Source organism: Panthera leo, chromosome A1 (assembly GCF_018350215.1).
Source record: "Panthera leo isolate Ple1 chromosome A1, P.leo_Ple1_pat1.1, whole genome shotgun sequence".
NCBI lineage: Eukaryota > Metazoa > Chordata > Mammalia > Carnivora > Felidae > Panthera > Panthera leo.
This window is the reverse complement of record NC_056679.1, coordinates 21,548,638-21,569,763: the sequence shown is the minus strand read 5'-3', so window position 1 is coordinate 21,569,763 and position 21,126 is coordinate 21,548,638. Positions and strand designations below refer to the sequence as shown.

General features: G+C 36.8%; 1 protein-coding gene across 1 annotated transcript in view; it reads right to left on the bottom strand.

The window, feature by feature from the left end:
- Positions 1-15: 15 nt before the first annotated feature.
- The window catches only part of KPNA3 (karyopherin subunit alpha 3), a 105,779-nt gene continuing 84,668 nt past the window's right edge, over positions 16-21,126 (bottom strand). Inside the window, exons 11-17 of the mRNA XM_042911394.1 lie at positions 10,661-10,792; positions 9,332-9,460; positions 6,893-6,997; positions 6,725-6,796; positions 6,411-6,573; positions 4,471-4,565; positions 16-2,739 (exon numbers count right to left, since the gene is read on the bottom strand). Of these exons, the coding sequence (XP_042767328.1) occupies positions 2,641-2,739; positions 4,471-4,565; positions 6,411-6,573; positions 6,725-6,796; positions 6,893-6,997; positions 9,332-9,460; positions 10,661-10,792 (795 nt within the window). The 3' untranslated portion in view covers positions 16-2,640. The remainder of the gene's footprint in view (positions 2,740-4,470; positions 4,566-6,410; positions 6,574-6,724; positions 6,797-6,892; positions 6,998-9,331; positions 9,461-10,660; positions 10,793-21,126) is intronic.

Here is a 21,126-nt window from a genome sequence, read left to right as displayed (position 1 = left end):
AGTTTGTTAGAGTGGAAGAGAGATATTAAAATACAACGAAAGAGTAATTCATGATTTGCCTCCACTGTGGTTGATGTTTGAAAAATAGTTCCAAATTTAAATTTAACCACGCAGAAAACAAAACTAGGAAATTAAGAAACTTTTAGAAATAAGTTCTTCAATGTTTTATCGGATTTGATAGCAGCTTTTTTTTATTGGTTACAAAACCTAAGCCCATATACAAAATTAGGAACACATTTAGATGCCTCTTTTGAAAGAACGTTTTAGTCTTTTTTAACTGAGTTTAAAAAAAATAAAAACAATGCAATTTTCAACACTGTTCTGAAAACTTAAAAGTGCAGCAATATACTTAGTTTCCTTTGTCTAAGAAATGGTGCAATTCCAATTCCAAACTGATAAGGTCACAACAAATTGAATCAAGCAAATGCATACATATGTCTGCACTACTTGATGCTAATGTTCACTTATGTTAGTTTGCACTTAAAACACAAGAGGAAATCGGAACCGGCACAGTAGAGGCCTGATTTAATCTCAATGTGTGCAAAATTTAAAAGGTAACTGTCAGTAAGTAGGATGGAGAGTCCAGAAGAAACTAAACCAGGAGGGGTACAATTCACAATATCAAGAAGATTTGGACTTTAAGGGTTTCACCGAAGTTTGTGACCTTAATTGGCTTTGACTTTGTTATTCCTACTTTTAGTGAACACCACACAGTTTCAAAAATTTAGACTACAGTGTCTGAACAGGATGCAGTTACCATATGAAGCTTTAACTCAAAATTTGGATAAAGAAAAAAAGGCACAATGAACTTCAACTCAATTTTATGTGCACAAGAGTTGAAAAATCTGAGCCACCTTAAAGAGAAATTGATTCTAAAATTTATAAAACCTATAAATAATCAGAGGCCAAACCACTATATTAAAACAGATTCTCTAGCAAGTAAAAATCTTGCAGTTTAAACATACGCTTGTATCCATTTTGGATACAAGACAAAACTCACTCTTTAAAGTGGCTCCACCTTGGCAGATACATGTATTTGTAATGAATGCACACCTGCTATGTGTTGTTTATCAGTGAAAACACCCCAGCTGATTCACAAAGCTCTGATGGCATCGGTCTCATCTTCATCACAGTAAATACACCCCCATCGGATAACTACGTTAGTTTAGATTTTCTATCCCTTCACATCAACGCATTGGGAAATTATACCCAGTAAACAATAGCAACAAAACCATTTCTGTGACAGCACAAATCATTCAGTTTAAACATTTTCAAATCCATATTCTTTCATTAATAACTGGGTCAGATGACAATTTACCAAAAGCAATGACTTTACATAGTAATACCAGATTTTGCTTCAAGATCACTGCAAATCAGGTTTATGTCAAATAACTGCAGATTATTCCTCTACACAGATCCTTGACTGAATCTTTTAATATGTGAATATGCTTTTAGAGTAGGATCTGAATTAACTTTCCCAATGCTCAAAGAATGAAGTTGTATAACACTTCTAAATAGTTGCTGGTTTGTTGCCAACCACATTATCAAAAGCACTGGTTACTAAGTAAAAAATATTTTAAGACTAAATTACAGTAAACATGAAGGCTCCACAGTTTAAACCCAATATAAATCAACCATATCCAATTATCAATTTAAAACAAAAAATATTAACTCCTGAAAGCTGAAAGCAAGATTTTTTTTTTTTTTTTTTTTTTTAAACATCACCAATCGGTACGTTAGACCTTTGCTTTTTGTTGTTGTTTTTTATTTGTTTTTTCTTTGTAGTCAGGGACTCTTGCTTTCAACTTAAACAGAAGTTCAAGTCCGTAACAGGTTGCAGCTCAGGTAAAATACCATGCACAGCATTTGATTACTTCAAAACAGCAGGAACACACAGGCTGAAGTGAGTGGTCAAATAGGGCTTGCTGTTCTCAAAAATTAGGTATAATGGCGAAAGCATTACCATCCATAGCGAAAGTTCTTCCTCCAACCCTGGCTTCTGAGGCAGATAATAAACACATCAATTACTGGTAGATGAAGCACAGTTTTTTAAAACTTAACTGTTTAATCGATAACCAAGTTTCTTTTTTTAAGTTCCTTTTTTTGTGTGTCAGTTCCACCAATGAAAATCATTTGGCTTGTACTTTAAAATCTATTCTTCCACATAAAGAATATGAAAATATGTTTGTGGAGGACAATGATGGAGGCTCAGATCAGACTGCACCTCTTTAAAGTCTTCCAACGTGTATACGCATCATACCGAAGTGTCTTGATCCACAGCGCACCATTTTCCAAAGGAGTATCAAGTGGGCAGCTGACATGCCACCACTATGGAATATTCTAAACTGGAACTGCAGTTGTCAGCGTGTGGCACCAGGGAACAGGGAAAAATAGGGTAGTCGAGATTGTTAAGGAGAATTCTAAAACAGTTTAGGAAATCATGCATATGCATTTACAGTCCATGTGATAGTAACTTTTGGCAACTGCAAAGTGACTGAGACATGGCTTGCTTTTAGAAGCATCAAAACGAAGAGGCATGTGTGTTTTGGAGCCTTTTGTTGTTGTTCTTCTTCTTGTCATTTGGTAGCCATCTGGTGGTGCTTCGTATTGAATTGGGGAAGATGCTGCACTCAACTGAACTTAAAAATTAAATTCTTTTGTTTGAAGGTTGGCTGTTGGGTCAAAATTGTAAGTACCTCCTTGTGTTGCTTCAGGAATCAGGCTAGGATCTTCATCAATCTATAAAAAGCAAAACAAAAAAAAGGCCTTTGTTAAGATACTACTTGTTATGATATAAGCAGAACTTACTTCTTACGAGAGAATTCTGTACGGATGTTGTAATCGTTCTATATGATGTTTTAATCGATAAATTAAAATATTTAAGTAAATCAGTAACATTAAAAAACTTAACAATTTAATTAAACTGAACACACATTTCAAAATTGTTTTAAGTTCTTTTCTTTTTTTTTTTTTTAACCCCCTCCCCTGTCCCTGCCCCATTCCTAAGTTTCTGTATCTGTAGATTTATTCTACCTATTTGAATACACGTACTTTCTTTCGTTTTGTGATGTTTATTTTGAGAGAGAGATCACGTGTGTGGATGAGCTGGGGAGGGGCAGAGAGGGAAGAGAAAGAATCCCAAGCAGGCTCCGCACTGTCAGCACAGAGCTTGATGCAGGGCTTGAACTCACGAATCATGAGATCATGACCTGAGCCAAAATCAAGAGTTGGCTGCCCAACTGACTGAGCTACCCAGGTGCCCCTGAACACACATCATTTCTGTAACTGCAGTTGACCCTTGAACAACACGAGCTAGGGGCACCAACCCCCCACCCCCTGCAGAGTCAAAAATCTGAGTACAACTTCTGACTCCCAAAAACTTTACTAATAACTTACCATTGACTGGAAGCCTTACCAATTACATAAACAGTTGATTAGCACATATTTTGTATGTCATACGTATTATATACTGTATTATTACAATGAAGTAAGCTAGAAAAATGAAAATGTTACTAAGAAAATCATAAGGAAGAGAAAATACATTTATAGTACTATACCGTATTGAAAAAAATCTGCATATAAGTGGACCCATGTGGTTCAAACCCTTGTTCAAGAGTCAACTGTACTATTTTTTCCCATTTAACAGATTACAAATATAACAAAAAGTGGGTTTTTGTTTGTTTGTTTGTTTGTTTATTTATTTATTGTTAAGTAATCTCTATACCCAATGTGGGGCTCAAACTCCTAAGCCCAAGATCAAGAGTCACATGCTTTACACCGACTAAGCCAGCCAGGTACCCCTCAAAGAACTGTTTTTACATTTTTTACCTTATAATGAAGTTTCAAACATAGTATTTAAAAACACTGATTGAGGGGTGCTTGGGTGGCTCAGTAGGTTAAGCATCCAACTCTCAATTTTGGTTCAGGTCATGGTCTCACAAATTTGCGAGACTAAGATCCGTTGGGATTCTCTCTCTCTCCCCCTCCCCTGCTCTCTCAAAATAAAAAAACTTAAAAAAAAAATAAAAGAAAAAAATAAAAGAAACTGATTGATGGAAAACAATCATTAATTTTTTAAAATTTAGATTATTAAAAATAAGTGGAAAATGCCACCTCAAAAGTATCTGATAGAAATAGAGGAGTGTCTGGGTGGCTCGGTTGGTTGAGCAACCAACTCTTGATTTCAGCTCAGGTCATGATCTCACGGTTCATCAGTTCAAGCCCTGCACTGGGCTCTGCGCATCGGATGGTGCAGAGCCTGCTTGGGATTCTCTGTGTCCCACTCTCTCTCTGCCCCTCCTCAGTTTGCGCATGTGCTCACATTCTCTCTCTCTCAAAAATAAACAAAAAAAACAACCAAATACAGTATATACTTGTCATATTAATGATAAAAAAAATTCTTAGTGAACTTAACAGTATATGTAGGTTTTAACGTACATGTAGGCATACCATACTTTAATGGATACTTACATCATCACCAGAGAAATATTGATCTATGATTTCAAATGCTAATTTATATATGTCTTCATTTTCATGTTGCTGTAAAACTTCAATTTTCTCCAAACCTGATAAAAACAAAAAATCAAATAATCAAGTGGACATGAATAAAAACTGTGTTCATTCTAGTCATGGAAAATCCTAAAGAACTCACAACACCCTCCCACCACACCCCGAAAATGACAGTTTGTCTAAAATACAGATAAAACTCTGAGCTGCTCTGATTGGAGGACCAGCATCCCACTAATTTCTTCCTCTAGAAACCCCTGACCCCAAGGATTATCTGGTATCTGAGGCAGACAGTTTAAAAAACACCTAAATACTCCATCTGACAGATGAGGAAGCTATCATATAGAGATGTAAAGGGGTTTATTTTAGGTTGAGTGACAAGTTAGTGACAGAACTTGAACTGAGATCTCCCCAGGCTGCTTTAGTGGAATCATACTATCTCATACAGTAATTTTTATCTTTCCTTTTGTTTTCAAAATGCTATTACTTTTATATAACAACAAAAACATGTTTTCAGAAACTTCATGATTAACTGATATAAATAGAAGACAAAGCTTTAAATTTTGAAATAATTTCTTTGAAGAAAAAAACAAAGAGGGTGCTTATATCGTATAGCCACAATGAAATTGAAAAATAAGTTTTCAGAACTGTAGAATGTCTTCATTTAAATTCCCAATATATTTACTCCATGCATCAGATGCACAAGTCTATAAATTTAAATCCTTAACAATATTCTTCCTTGAAATATCTTTTTAGCTAGGTTATTTTGAAATAGTTGCATTTTTTTTCTTTTTAACAGCAATATAAAAAACCAGAAAAATGGGAATATAAGTGTCACAGATAATGGATGTAAAGTTCTTTACAAAATTATAAAATACTAAGTAAACGTGTATCCTAATTGTGAGTATACTTCCCAGAGACCGAAGCAACTATATTGATTAAAGCTGAAGAATAACAATTCTGCAGCTCAAACTTTCTGGGATAAGTTCTGAATTAGACTACAATGCTAATTTCAAATTATCTCAAAATATCTTAAAACCAGAATGAGCAGTGAATTAAGAGTATGAAGATCTACTTCCATGGCCATAGACAAAACTTAACATCTCTAGGATAATTTCTTCTTGTTATTAAGAAGATACTTCCAGTCTGAATATTTTATGATGTGACTACATTTACTTTCTCTTAAAAAAAAAAAAAAAAATGAAAGGGGTAATATAACTATACATAATAGTCAATAAAATATACAAAATAAAACATGACAATAGAATAAGGTTTGGGCAACTTAGTACATATTGAACAGGTATCCTTAAAATATGCCTCATATATCATTATCAGAGAAATATTTAATATTTCAAATAAGTTTTTTCATTAAAATTTCAAAGTAACTTCTGTGGTAATAACTTCAGCAGACAGCTCTAGCAATCACAAGACTGAAATACCTAGATGACTCCAAAATCATTAACCTTTCCAACAACATGGAATAGTATTTCACAAAGTAAGGTCTATAGAATCACGTATCAGGTATAATGTGAAGAAAGTGTTTCACTGTCAAGGATTCTAAGAAATTCTGGATTAAATAAAGCTTATAACTTTCTCTATCATAGCAGTTCCCAAGCTTTTGCTCTCGCGCACTGTGACTTCAAGAGGAGTGTTCATGTTACCTAAAAAGCAATGTGACCCTCTGGGAAGGTCACAGAATGACCTTCACAACCAGTTTTCCCCAAGTATGGACTGCTGCCTGCTGGAAAACCCTCATGTAATGCTAACTGGTGAATACAGGACAGCAGCATACTTTGATGATGGAGCAGTGTTTCCTGACAGTTTTCTTTCTACTTAGTTGCCTTGAAAGGAACTGATCTTTCAGCATTCCACTGCTCAACTATTTTTCTTCAATGCACTCTTACCTCCACATTCTTCTATTATTTCAGCTATTGTGCTTGCTTCATCACCAGCCATGATCAGAATGTTTTTCAGACCATCTAGAACCACCTGAACAACTTGAGAATCTTTTACAGACAGTAAATTACAGAATGGTGGTATTACATTCTGCTGTACAAGGTACTCAACCTAGGCAACAAGAGAAAAATGTTTATTTATATAATTATCTTTTACCCAAAAAGAACACACTACAGGGCTTATGAACAACCAGCAGCTCCTAAACATAAAAGAGTAGTGTACTTTCCAACATTAACAATCCTAACAGTTTTTCCAAACTTACTTGATCTTTTCTGCCACTTATCGTTAAGTTGCTAATTGCCCAGGCAGCTTCTTTTTGTGTTCCAAAGTCTCCCTGAAGGTTAAAAAAGAAATGATTGTATGAATTCTTTATTAAAAAATCTTGGTTATAATATGTTAATGTACACGATAAACTCACAATATGACTGACCTTAGCAAGCTGATGAATAATCATAGGAATTAACCCGGCGTCTATTACAGCTTGAACTTGTTGCTGGTTGCCTGCTGTTATGTTGGAAAGGAACCATACTGCTTCCTATAATTGAACAAAATACAGCGTACCTTTGTTTGAAAGATTAGTTTTAATGCATTTATATTTTTATTTTTATGTAGTTTACATAAACTATAACAAAATCACTTGAGTTGCATTAGGGAAATGCATCTAAAAAGCAATGAGATGGCACAGAATGTCTCATTTTAAACACGTTATAAGGAAACTTCCATCCATAACATGTGGGCCCACTAACCTTGCATTGATCCACCCAATAAAATATATGCCTACATCACCCAGGAACTACTTTATTTTATTTATTTTTTAATGTTTATTTATTTATTTTGAGAGAGAGTGAGAATCCCAAGCAGGCTCTGTGCTGTCAGCACACAGCCCAACACGGGGCTTGGTCATACAAACTGTGAGATCATAACTTGAGCCAAAATCAAGAGTCAGATCCTTAATCAAGCCACCCAGATGTCCCCAGGCACTACTGTAGACAATGGTAATATAGCAGTGAACAAAACAGACAAAAAAATCTTTACTCGTGCAGCTTACATTTTTTGGTGCTTAAGCTCCCTCTAAAAGATAATGATATAAATAAATAAGAGACTCAATTTCCTAAAAGTTTGTTAAAACTACTTCTAAGAAAGGAGAATTGCTTTCCTGTAAAAATATTTACTTGCAAGATATATTTAGAAATTAAGTGTCCAATTAGTCTGGGATGGGTCTATATAAAAAATTTTACTGTAACCTTTAAGGATTTACAAGTCACAAACACGCAGGTCTACTGGAGTTTTAGGGTCAAGTGCGGTCTCTTCTTCCTCTTCTACAGTGAAAAGAGTTAACTGTGAATTTATTTTGCCCAATTGCGGGAAGAGGTTAACAGCTGGTAAGTCAGTGTTCACTCTACCATTCTTACAAATTTCTTGTAGGTTTGAAGCATTTTAAACTAATATGCTGAGGGAATAAACCCAGCAGTTTGATAGTAGTTTGATTCTACCTTGAGGGTCCCATGATGATCCCAAGTCCAAATAACACAAATGCTCAAGGTGAAAAACTTCTAAGGAGACTAAATGGCTGCTGAGGCTGAGTAAACATCTATGTGAACCCTTTGTCCCCCATGATACCTTCACTCAGAGCATATTGATCACATGCCAGAACTTGTCTACACCCACTTCTGTCCGGCTTCCTCACTTCTCAGCTCTGTTTCCAATTATGGAATACATTTAGCTATAAAAATCCCAAATTATTGAAATTTCTACAGTAAAAATAACTGGCCCAGAGGCTAAAAGACTCTGGCTTCTTTCCCTTCATTGGAGCAAATGCATTCATAAAATGCACTTTTTCGACAACATACTTTTCTGTAACAATCCAACTGTCAAATTATAGTTGAGCAACTATATAAATACAGCTATGACAGAGAAGAAATGATCAGTTCTGCTGGTTTGGGGGATGGTGGCATTTCAGGCAGATAAAACTACATTAAACTAAATGTGAATCAAATCCATGAGACATCATTTCACACCTACTAGAGTGGCTATAATAATTTAAAAAAAGGAACTGGAACCCTCATACAGTGCTTGTGGGAACGTAAAGTGGTACAGCCACTATGGAAAACAATTTGGCAGCTCCTCAAACAGCTAAACACAGAATTACCATATGACTGGGCAGTTCTACTCCTAGATATATGCCCAAAGCAACTGAAAGCAGGGACTCAAATAGACATCTGCATGCCGATGTTCACTGCAACATTATTCACAACAGCCAACCAGTAGAAAAACTCCAAGTGTCCACCAACAAATGACTGGATAAACAAAATGTGGTATATATGTACTATGGAATATTTATTCAGCTATAAAAAGAAATGAAGTTCTGACACATGCTCCAACATGGATGAACCTTAAATATTGTATGCAACGTGAAATAAGGCAGATACAAAGAGACCGAAGTACTTAAGTATATTTAACAATATTTAATAATAAGTTTGTATCTAAAGTTGAAACTTTAAAAAAGACTTTTTTGATCCTTCAATTTAGGCACTGCATCTTTTGGTCCAATCTAATTTCATAGGGAGATTAAATTATGATCTGTTTATAAAAGATACCAGCCATCCAGCGAGAGATTTTGTATGGATGCTCACTTCATGGCTACTAATTTACCGATCCTTGCTACTGCCCAATTTATTTAAATAAAAAACACTGGTTATAACAAAATAACACTTGTAACAAAGTAACTGCAGAGGTGATCTGAAATAATTCTCATCATAACTACAGTGCTTGTGAAGAAAATTATGATCAAACAAACAGCAGCAGAAAACAAGGGGACAGTTTATACAGACAGAAAGAAATGCACCAATGAGGCTATTATGTGCCTTACCTTATTTATCTTCTCTTTGGGGTGTGATAAGAGATTGGGGAAGTGTGACAGGACATCACAGTTGAGAACAACCTGGGTCTGCTCATCGGTGCCAGTCACTATGTTGCCAACTGCTCTGAGTGCTGCTGTCTGGGGTGGGGATAAAATACTTTCTATACATTTATTTGTTTATGAGGAAACTGACTCTATATTTTTCATAATCCTGAGAAAACGTAAAAATCCAAGGGGTGAATGATTAGCACTTACTGTATTCTTAGGCAAAGTACTATGTAGAACTGAGAGGCAATTTTGAATTTTAAACAATAGTCATAAAAAATGGAGCTACACAGAAAAATGTGTGAAAAACTATCGAAAAAATTTTTCAAAAAATTAAAAAAAAAGAAAAATTAACAGGTAAAGGTTCATTTTAACAGCAGCTATTTCTAATCTATTACTAAATGAATAGCACAGAAATATTTTAATAAAGGCCTGAAATGGGCACACATTTCCATCTAGAAAGTCACTTTGGTAGAAGTGGAATAAACATCTATCAGCCACCCACACCTAACTAAAGTGAGGAGAAATGAGAGAGGAAAAAAATGCAGTTAGGATGCTGTTCTAATTATCTGGACAGAAAAAAAAGAGTCTTGAACTAAATCAGTGGCTCTAGATACTTAAGGAGTAGACAGATTCATAAGCTATATAATAAGAGTTAACACAACTTTGTAATGGAGGGGAAAAGAAAGGAGGAATCAAGGTTTGAAGCTTGGACCATGTGGTCTACTGAAAGGAGAGGAGCAGGTTTGTGGAAGAACACGATACACTTTTTGTCTGGTTAAAATGGCAATAGAATGCTTTAAAGGAGTTCTCAGAGGAGGCGTCTAAGGGCTCAAGGACAACTGGGTAGTAGGAGTCTGAAACTGTGAAGAATCTGGGTGAGATAAAGATTTGGAGACCAACAAAATCAGGTTCAGTAAAACAGAGGAGAAATATGGAAGATATGTACATATTGACCGAACTGAACCCTGGTTGTTCAAGTTAACAGGTTATAGCAAACACAATTTTATTTTTTTATTTTTTTTTTTTTTTAAATTTTTTTTTAATGTTTATTTATTTTTGAGACAGAGAGAGACACAGCATGAGCAGGGAAGGGGCAGAGAGAGAGGGAGACACAGAATGTGAAGCAGGCTCCAGGCTCTGAGCTGTCAGCACAGAGCCCGACGCGGGGCTCGAACTCACGGACCGCGAGACCGTGACCCGAGCCGAAGTTGGACGCCCAACCGACTGAGCCACCCAGGCGCCCCGCAAACACAATTTTAAACAAGTTAGAAAAAATGTTTAAATACTTACTTGGACTTTCACTTCCTGGTGGCTCAAAAGGGGCACAAGAAATGGCACAACCCCTGAATCAATAACCATCTGTATCTGCTCATTACCTCCATCTGTCAGGTATGACAGAGCCCAAACAGTATCTACGAGAATCTACAGGAAGTAAAAAAGAATTACAATTCAGTTATTTTTTTGAATGCTTAAAATACATAACTCAGAGGTGGTACCATAAAAAGTAATTAAACTATGTTTTAGCTTGGTGGCAAAAGTATCTGCTTACTTGATAAATCTACTAAGCAGCAGAGTACTCTCTCAATGCCTACCTCAGATCAATCACTCTTTACAAAAATGAGACATGGAAGTGTGAGACAACTTCTACCCCAACTTATGCATTTATATATCAGATAGATGAATTTAAAAACAGGCAGAAAAGTTGTTCTCTCTGCCCCGCAAACTGAGTACCTAATAATCACAAGGAAACACTTTATATACAGAACAAGACCATATACCAAGCTGCTTCAAGTCTAGAAGAGCCCAAAAAGATCACCTGTCTATACCAGTGGTTTTCATACATGTTTAGCAATATAATTACTTGTTTAGGCTATTAAAATAAACAGATAAAAGAATTAAGTTGGCATTTTAACCTTAGGAAATTATTTGCAAAGCCCTTGAAAAAGGTCCCCAAATGAAGAGCACAGAACATAAACCATGACCCATAGCCATCTGATTTTGCAAATAACAAAAAACAAAAGACTCAGGTTTACTGACTCTCTCAAAGTCAAAGAGGTTATATGTAAGCATAGATCTTATCTCATGTGAAATCCAGAGATGTTTCTTACTAAGGTATGCAAATTAAAGACATTCTGTTGCTTTTAAAATAATGCCACCAGGGGCACCTGGATGGCTCAGGTGGTTAAGCATCCAGCTCGATTTCTGATCCCCAGGGTCGTGAGATCAAGCCCTGAGTAGGGCTCTGCACTGAGCATGGAGCCTGCTTAAGATTCTCTCTCTCCCCTCCCCTGTCCTCCCCCACCCCACACCCTCCACCACTCACACTCATACTCTAAAATAAAAACTAAAAATAAAATAATGCCATCTGAATTAAGTCCATCTACATATCTTTCAAGAAGTATAGAGATCAATAAAAAGAGCAAATAAAACCACATTTAACCCACACCTTCAGCATTACTAGAAGTCAGGGACTACAAATTTCAAATTACCTGTAAGAAGAGAAAAAATTAAAGTCTAGCTTTTGTCTGGACCTCCTGCCCCAGGCCTGTGTAAGATTTCAAAGAAGAGGAGTGGTAAGGAGAGTTAAGTGTTTAAAACTACCCCATATTAGTGGGACAGAGACCATGTAGCCCCAAAAGCCTACAATATATACTATCTGTCCTTTTCAGAAAAAGCTGCTGACACCTTCTTCATTAGATGATGAGCTTCATTCAACTAAGAGATGCTTGAGGAAATAGATCATTACAGATCACAAACAAAAGTGGAAGAGTAGAACAAAAATTTATAAATGGTATTTATCCTGAAAAAACAGAAATACTGCAACTTCAAGAATGGGACAGAAGGAAGCTGTGCATGAGAGCTGAGCCCACCTACCATTCCACCCCAGCACTAAGGCCTCCCTACTAAAGGGTATCTGCAGATGTGGTGTGTGTGAACAAAGCCTGTCTACTACCCAGTGTGGCAGTAGCAGGTAACAAGACTTAAATAGAAATTGTAGTCACATAACAGAACACCCAAAATGTGCAGGCTTACAAATGAAAACAACTTGTCATACCAGGAACATCTCAAACTCAAAAGGGAAAAGACAGTCAACAGATGTCAATGCTGAGATGACAGAGATATTGAAATTCTCTGACAAAGATTTTAAAGTAACTATCATAAAAATACTTCAGCAAACAATTGTGAACATATTTAAACCAACTAAATATAGGAAATCTCAGCAAAGAAACACGACATAAAGAAGAACCAAACAAATTTTTTAAAAAAGTTTCTGTTTATTTTGAGAGGAAAGAGAGAAAGTACGAGCAGGGGAGGACAGAAAAAGAGGAGAGAGTGAGAATCCCAAGCTGGCTCTGCCTCTCTAGTGCAGAGCCCAACATGAGGTTCAAACTCCCGAGATCATGACTTGAGCCACAGTCAGACTTAACCAAGTGATCCACCCTCGTGTGCCCCAAACAGAACATTTTAAACTAAAAAATTCAGTAATCCAAATTTAAAACTCACTGGAAATACTCCCTAGTAAAATGGAGAAAGAAAAAAACAATCAACAAACTCAAAGATCAATACAAATCATCCAATCTCGATAACAGGAAAACAAACATCAAACAAGATTGCAAAGAGGGGGCTCCTGGGTGGCTCAGTCAGCTAAGGCTAAGTGTCTGAGTCTTTGTTTCAGCTCAGGTCATGATCTCAGGGGTGGTCGGGTGGTCACTGTGGAATCGAGTCCAGCGTCAGCCTCTCTGTCTCTGCCCTTCCCCCACTAGTGCTCTGTCTTTCTCAAAATAAATAAATATTTAAAAAAAGATTGCACAAAACCAATTGAGATACCACCTCACACCAGTCACAGTGGCTAAAATTTACAACTCAGGAAACAAAAGACGTTGGCGAGGATGTGGAGAAAGGGGAACCCCCTTGCACTGTTGGTGGGAATGCAAACTGGTGCAGCCGCTCTGGAAAACAGTATAGAGGTTCCTCAAAAAATTAAAAATAGAACTACCCTACGACCCAGCAATAGTACTACTAGGAATTTATCCAAAGGATACAGGAGTGTTGATTCACAGGGGCCCACGTACCCCAATGTTTATAGCAGTACTTTCAACAACAAATCATGGAAAGAGCCCATATGTCCATCAACTGATGAATGGATAAAGAAGATGCGGTTTATATAGACAATGGAATACTACTTGGCAATGAGAAAGAATGAAATCTTGCCATTTGCAACAGTGTGAATGGAAATGGAGGGTATTATGCTAAGTGAAATATGTCAGTCAAAGAAAGACAAGTATCATATGTTTTCACTCATATGTGGAACTTGAGAAACTTAACAGAAGACCATGGGGGAAGGGAGGGAGAAAAAACAGTTTCAAACAGAGAGGGAGGCAAACCATAAGAGACTCTTTAATACAGAAAACAAACCATAAACGTCGATGGTGGGGGAGAGGGGAAAACGGGTGATGGGCATTGAGGAGGGCACCTGTTGGGATGAGCACTAGGTGTTGTATGTAATCAGTGAATCACGGGAATTGATTCCTGAAACCAAGAGCATAATGTATACACTCTATGTTAGTTCACTTGACGATAATGTAAATAAAAAAAAAAAAAAAAAAATCACAGGGGCGCCTGGGTGGCTCAGTTGGTTAAGAATCCGACTTCAGCTCAGGTCATGATCTCGCAGTCTGTGAGTTTGAGCCCCGCGTTGGGCTCTGTGCTGACAGCTCAGAGCCTGGAGCCTGTTTCAGATTCTGTGTCTCCCTCTCTCTGTCCCTCCCCCGTTCATGCTCTGTCTCAAAAATAAATGTTAAAAAAAATTTTTAAAAATCACAAAGAAATACAGAGAGTTTCAGAGATCTGTAGAACAATAACAGAAGATCTAACATTTCTGTCATCAGAGTCGCAGAAGGAGAGTGAAGCTGAAAAAATATTTTAAGAAATAATGGCAGAAAATATCCTAAATTTGGCAAAAGACATGAGCCTAAAGATTCAAAAATGGGAGGATGAGGCAAGACAAAAGAGAAAACAGAATAAGCTCATCAATTATTGTATAGGTATTAGATACTAGTCAAAAAATACTATCTGCCAAACCAGATAGTAAAAGAAAAGGGCATTATAAAAGGTATAAATAAAAAGGTAATATTAGAACAAAATGAACCTTCTTAAATAACAAAATAAATGAAAAAAAAGCACACCAAATAAAAAATAAAACACACACAAAATATCATACAAAATGTGACTGAGCTAAAACCAAACATATCAAACAACGTGAACAAGCTTAACTCACCTATAAACCAGAAAAATGTTCTTAAATTGGCTCCCAAAACAGAACCCAACTCTCTGCTGTATACAAGAGACACATCTAAAATTAAGTAATTCAAAAAGGCTAAAAATTAAAAGAATGAACTAAGGTACACCAAGTAAACATTCAGAAAACAGAGGCTATAATCCTGTTAGTAGACCAGAACTTAGGCTAAAAAGCATTACAAAGAACAAATAATGCTGCTTTATAAAGCTAAATCCTACAATTTACAGTAAAGACTGTTATAAAATCTACCCACCAAATAACGCTGCAAACACAATTACAAAGCAGAAACTAAAAGGATGCGAGACAAAAATATAAAAATAAACGAGTAATGTATTTTCACACACGACAGATTTTCAGTATGAGAGAAGTAGATAAAAAATGAGGACACAGATCTTATGAATATATATTGAAATTTATACCTTGCTAATAGATAATATAACTTGCATATGGAGCATAAAAATCATGTCAGGTCCAAAGAAAACATCAATAAATTACATAAAGCAGAAATACTATAAAACTATTCCAATACAAAAAGTTAGACAGACATTAATAAAATAAAAACCAAAAAGACTTCTGTTATGGAAATTTAAGGGCCATATAACAAACAACTCTTGGATGAAAGAGAAAATACCAAAAAAATAAATTTTGAAAAAATTACAAGGAAAACACCACATACTAGAAAATAATGGATGTATGTAAAGCAGTGATCAAAGGAAACTTCATATTCCTACAAATTTACACAACACAACTAAAAGGATGCAAATAAATAAATCCCAAATCAAGAGCTAGAAAAAGAACAGTAAATAGTACATGGAAGTAGAGTTGAAATCTAGATGAAATGAGTAACTTCTTAGGGCAATAGTTAATAAAAACTGATCTCAGAAGACACAGAGAGCTGAAGCAAGTCAATTTCCATAGCAAAGATAGAGAAAATTATCAAGGAACTAACCCCACAAAGTACCAAGACCCAAAAATTTCAAGGGCAAAACTACCAAATCTTCAAAGATGGGAGAGCCCCAATGCTATATATATTGTTTCAGAGCATAAAAAATAAAGGAAGCACAATGTTAATACCTAAACTTTAAAAAAGCAATAAAAATATAATATTAATACCTAATAAAGATAGCATAAAGTAAAACCACAGACCCAGTATCACTTATGTGAATACTGGTACAAAAATTCTCAATAAAACATTAGCGAATACGATCCAATACTACACTAAGAAAACAATATATGATAATCAAGTGGAATTATTAAGAAATACAAAGAAGGTTCAATTTTAGAAATATCATTTAGATGTTAGATTAATAGATTTAAGAAAAATCCTGATTATCTCCACAGTCACTGAAAAATTAAACACCCATTCTTAAATTTTTTTTTAATGTTTATTTTTGAGAGAGAGAGAAGAGAGACTACGCATGTACATGTGAGTGGGGGAGGGGTAGAGAGAGAGCTGGAGACACAGAATCCGAAGCAGGCTCCAGGTTCTGAGCTCAAACTCACGAAGTGTGAGATCATGACCTGAGCCGAAGTCAGTCGCCCAACCGACTGAGCCACGCAGGTGCCCCTAAACACTCATTCTTGATGTCAACACTCAAAATAGGATTTTATGGATATTTCCTTAACATAATAAAAAATTTATTAGCTCAGGAAAAGGATTTAGATTCAACGAAAGATTGATAAATCTGATTACATAAAAAATAAGTCTGCATGGCAAAATGTATCAAAGACAAAAGACAAATTAGGAGAATATCTGAAATAATGTATCACAAAGAGCTAATATCCTTAATATATACAGAACTTTTAAAACCTAAGGGAAAAAGACCAAAAATCTGATAGAAAAGCAGGCAATAAATACAAACAGGCTACTTACAAAGATATAAAAATGGCCCTTATATATACAACATAATGTCCAACTTCACTAATTAAAAAAAAGAAAGAAAGAAACAAGTGCAAATTAGGGGCACCTGGGTGGCTCAGCTGGTTAAGCATCCAACTTCAGCTCAGGTCACGATCTCACATTTTGTGAGTTTGGGCCCCACATTAAGCTCTGTGCTGATAGCTCAAAACCTGGAGCCTGCTCAAAACCTGGAGTCTGCTTCAGATTCCCTGTCTCCCTCTCTCTCTGCACCTCCCCTGCACTCATTCTGTCTGTCTGTCTCTCAAAAATAAGCATTAAAAATTTTTTTTAAAAAAAGAAATGCAAATTAAAACTGACATACATGGGAATGCAAGCTGGTGCAGCCACTCTGGAAAACAGTATGGAGGTTCCTCAAAAAACTAAAAATAGAACTACCCTACGACCCAGCAATTGCTCTACTAGGCATTTATCCAAGGGATACAGGTGTGATGTTTCGAAGGGACACATGCACCCCCATGTTTATAGCAGCACTGTCAACAATAGCCAAAGTATGGAAAGAGCCTAAATGTCCATCAACTGATGAATGGATAAAGAAATTGTGGTTTATATACACAATGGAGTACTACATGGCAATGAGAAAGAATGAAATATGGCCCTTTGTAGCAACGTGGATGGAACTGGAGAGTGTGATGCTAAGTGAAATAAGCCATACAGAGAAAGACAGATACCATATGGTTTCACTCTTATGTGGATCCTGAGAAACGTAACAGAAACCCATGGGGGAGGGGAAGGGAAAAAAAAAAAGGGTTAGAGCAGGAGACAGCCAAAGCATAAGAGACTCTTAAAAACTGAGAACAAACTGAGGGTTGATGGGGGTGGGAGGGAGATGAGGGTGAGTGACGGGTATTGAAGAGGGCATCTTTTGGGATGAGCACTGGGTGTTGTATGGAAACCAATTCGACAATAAATTTCATCTATTAAAAAAAAAAAATAGCCAAAGTATGGAAAGAGCCCAAATGTCCATCGAGGGATGAATGGATAAAGAAGATGTGGTGTGTATACACACACACACACACACACACACACACACACACACACACACACACACACACAAAATGGAGTATTACTCGGCAATCAAAAAGAATGAAATCTTGCCACCTGCAACTACGTGGATGGAACTGGAGGGTATTACGCTAAGTGAAATTAGAGAAAGACAAAAATCATATGACTTCACTCATGAGGACTTTAAGAGACAAAACAGATGAATGTAAGGGAAGGGAAACAAAAATAATATAAAAACAGAGAGGGGGACAAAACATATTTTTCTTAAATATGGAGAACAAACTGAAGGTTACTGGAGGGGTTGTGGGAGGGGGGATGGGCTAAATGGGTAAGGGGCACTAAGATATCTACTCCTGAAATCATTGTTGCACTATATGCTAACTAATTTGGATGTAAATTTTAAAAAATAAAAAATAATTTAAAAAAAACCTGACATACAGTTTTTTTACCCATCAGATAGGCAAAATTTTTAAATGTGATAACATATGCTATTGGCAAGGCTATGGAGAAAGTCACTTTCATATGGGTGCTGCTGGAAATATAAAATGGCACAGTCTCTAAGACAAGGAGTTTGGGCAGTATATAAGAAAATTACAATGCATTCATTCTTTGGCCTAGCAATCCCGTTTCTAGGGATTTACTCAAGGGTATTCCAATAATATGAAAATACACAAGAATATTTACTGCTACATTATTTATATTTGAAAATTCAGGAAACAGCCTAAATACCTATCCATAATAGTGTGTCTGAATAAACCATGTTCACAAAATAGTACTAGTTGAGTTGGCCTGTGTTTTAGGAGGCTGCTAAATAAAATGTAACCTTCCCCCCCCCACCTCATGTGGCACCCACTACTAGCAGAAAACCACCTTTTTCTACTATACAGAGGTTTAGAAAAATGAAATATTTAAGGCTTCGAAGCTGAGGTCAGTGAATAATTTTCAGTGGATCTCCATGACAGTATCTTAAAAACTAGTGGGTTCAGCTAAGTCTTAGGCCTCCTGAAACTGCAGGCTCTAGTCTCTCTTTAATTTTGTTTAGTAATATACTGGGTCTTCACTGAAAATTTCATTTGAAAAAAGCTCTAAAAACTTTTAAACTCATAGCACACGATTATCAGGCCACTCTAGCTTCTTCTGTTTTCATCAAAATTTACAATAAATGTTAAAAAAAAAATTTGCTTTTCTCATCTCCATTATCAGGCTAACAGCTGCTCTATGTCTCTGATGTTTATAATTTTACCTTTTGTTAACTCTTCCCATTTGAACTGCTTCTGCTCTTTTATACCTTCTCCTTCTGCTATTCTTTTATTCTTTTTTCTTGGGTTTCCCCTTTTCTTGATTTCTATGCCAGGCTACCTGGATCTTACAGCTATTAATAGTCAATGAGTGTACTCTTTTCCTTCTAGCTAATAATCTGATTAATGATGCTCCAACAAAGTCTTCAGCAACCCTGGTCTACTTTAATTATTTTCCACTATTCATTTCTGTTTTTCTCTGCTACAAAGCTTTAAAAGTTTTTTACTTCAGCCAATATTTCAGGTACTTAAAGACTTCCAGGAAAGCTCATCTCTAGACACACAACAGAAAGCACAAATGCACCCATGCAAAAGACTGACAACTCTACATGGTTAATGTTTTGAAGAAACAATCTTCTTGAAAACTAGTATATGAGTCAAAGGGCAATCTCTTGCAACACAAAGTCTTCCAACAAGACTATGTTCAGCTCAAAGACCTTCAATGGTCTCCACTCCAATAAATGTGCTAACAAATCATGTCCTGCTAGGTACTGTTACTAAAAATGCTATTAACATGTATAGCATTTCCTAGAAGATTAGACGTCTGTGGAATATCTATGAAATGTCAACTTGACACATGCTTCAGACACAACTAGAGCTGAGTCGAGTTACAAGAATATACTTACATTTAACGTTTATTTATTTTTTGAGACAGAGAGAGACAGAGCATGAACGGGGGAGGGTCAGAGAGAGAGGGAGACACAGAATCCGAAACAGGCTCCAGGCTCTGAGCTGTCAGCACAGAGCCTGACGCGGGGCTCGAACTCACCGACTGTGAGATCATGACCTGAGCCGAAGTCGGACGCTTAACCGACCAAGCCACCCAGGCGCCCCAAGAATATACTTACATTTAATCCTTATATGCAATAAAGGGTAACTTAGGAGGCCTGAGGTACTCATATTCTATACATTCCAAAGAAAGGACTGGCCCTTGATCAGCAACTTTCAGATAACCTCTGAGTTCTTGGATTATACTGCCTAATGATGTTGTGTACCTCAGATCTTGGGCAAATAAATAGCTATGTAACAATGTGATTTTATGTGAGTACCTCTTTTAGTTTGTTTGAGGTTGTGGGACACACTTGTATCAGTTTGACCTCCGGAAGAGGGTGAAGCCTGAGGTAAGGGCCATCATGCGGGATGTCCATGCCTTTGGCACTGACTCCCAATAAATACCTGCACACCAAAGTTCAGGAGGTTCCTGGTTAGCAGTATTTCATGTGTTCATATGTGTCACACATGACTGCTGGGAAAATAAAGCACTGTCCTTATAACTCTACTGGGAGAGAATAACTGGAAGCTTGCATCTGGTTTCTCCTAAACTCTGCCCTCTGTGCCTTTTGCCTTTGTTGATTTTAATCTTGTGAAATAATAGGAAATATATATTTATATACACATATATATGTGTATATATATACATATACATATACACACACACACGCATATATATATGATATGAACATACACACACACACATATATATGATATGAGTAGCGTATTTATATATAGGTGTCTGTCTGTGATTCCTGGCACAGAAGTCCTAAAACCCGGTAGTTTTTAAAGGGGTAAGAGTACTAGGAGCTTCTCTTGTTCTTTTTTTTTTTTTTTTCAACGTTTTTTTATTTATTTGTGGGACAGAGAGAGACAGAGCATGAACGGGGGAAGGACAGAGAGAGAGGGAGACACAGAATCGGAAACAGGCTCCAGGCTCTGAGCCATCAGCCCAGAGCCTGACGCGGGGCTCGAACTCACGGACCGTGAGATCGTGACCTGGCTGAAGTCGGACGCTTAACCGACTGTGCCACCCAGGCGCCCCGAGCTTCTCTTGTTCTAGTATTTGCCTTTGACCCTGTCCCTAACATAGAGCTCCTAAACTCTTATAAGCTCCTAAGTGGTAAGAGCACTAGAAACATCTTTTGTTCTACTGAGGCGACTCTGGGTGGGTGCTGGTTGCCAGAAAGACCAAGCCCTAATCAGAAGTTTTGGAGTTTTCAACTCCATGCCTCATCCTCCGGAGAGGGGAGAAGGGCTGGAAATAGAGTTAATAATTGATCATGCCTACATGAGGAAACCTCCATAAAAATTCCAATAGGACAGAGTTCAGTGAGCTTCCAGGTAGGTAAAAATGTCCCCACCAGAAGGGTGGTGGACCCTACCTCCACGAGGACAGAGCTCCTACCCTCAGGGCCCTCCTAGACCTTGCCCTATGTATCTCTTTATCTGGCTGTTCATCTGT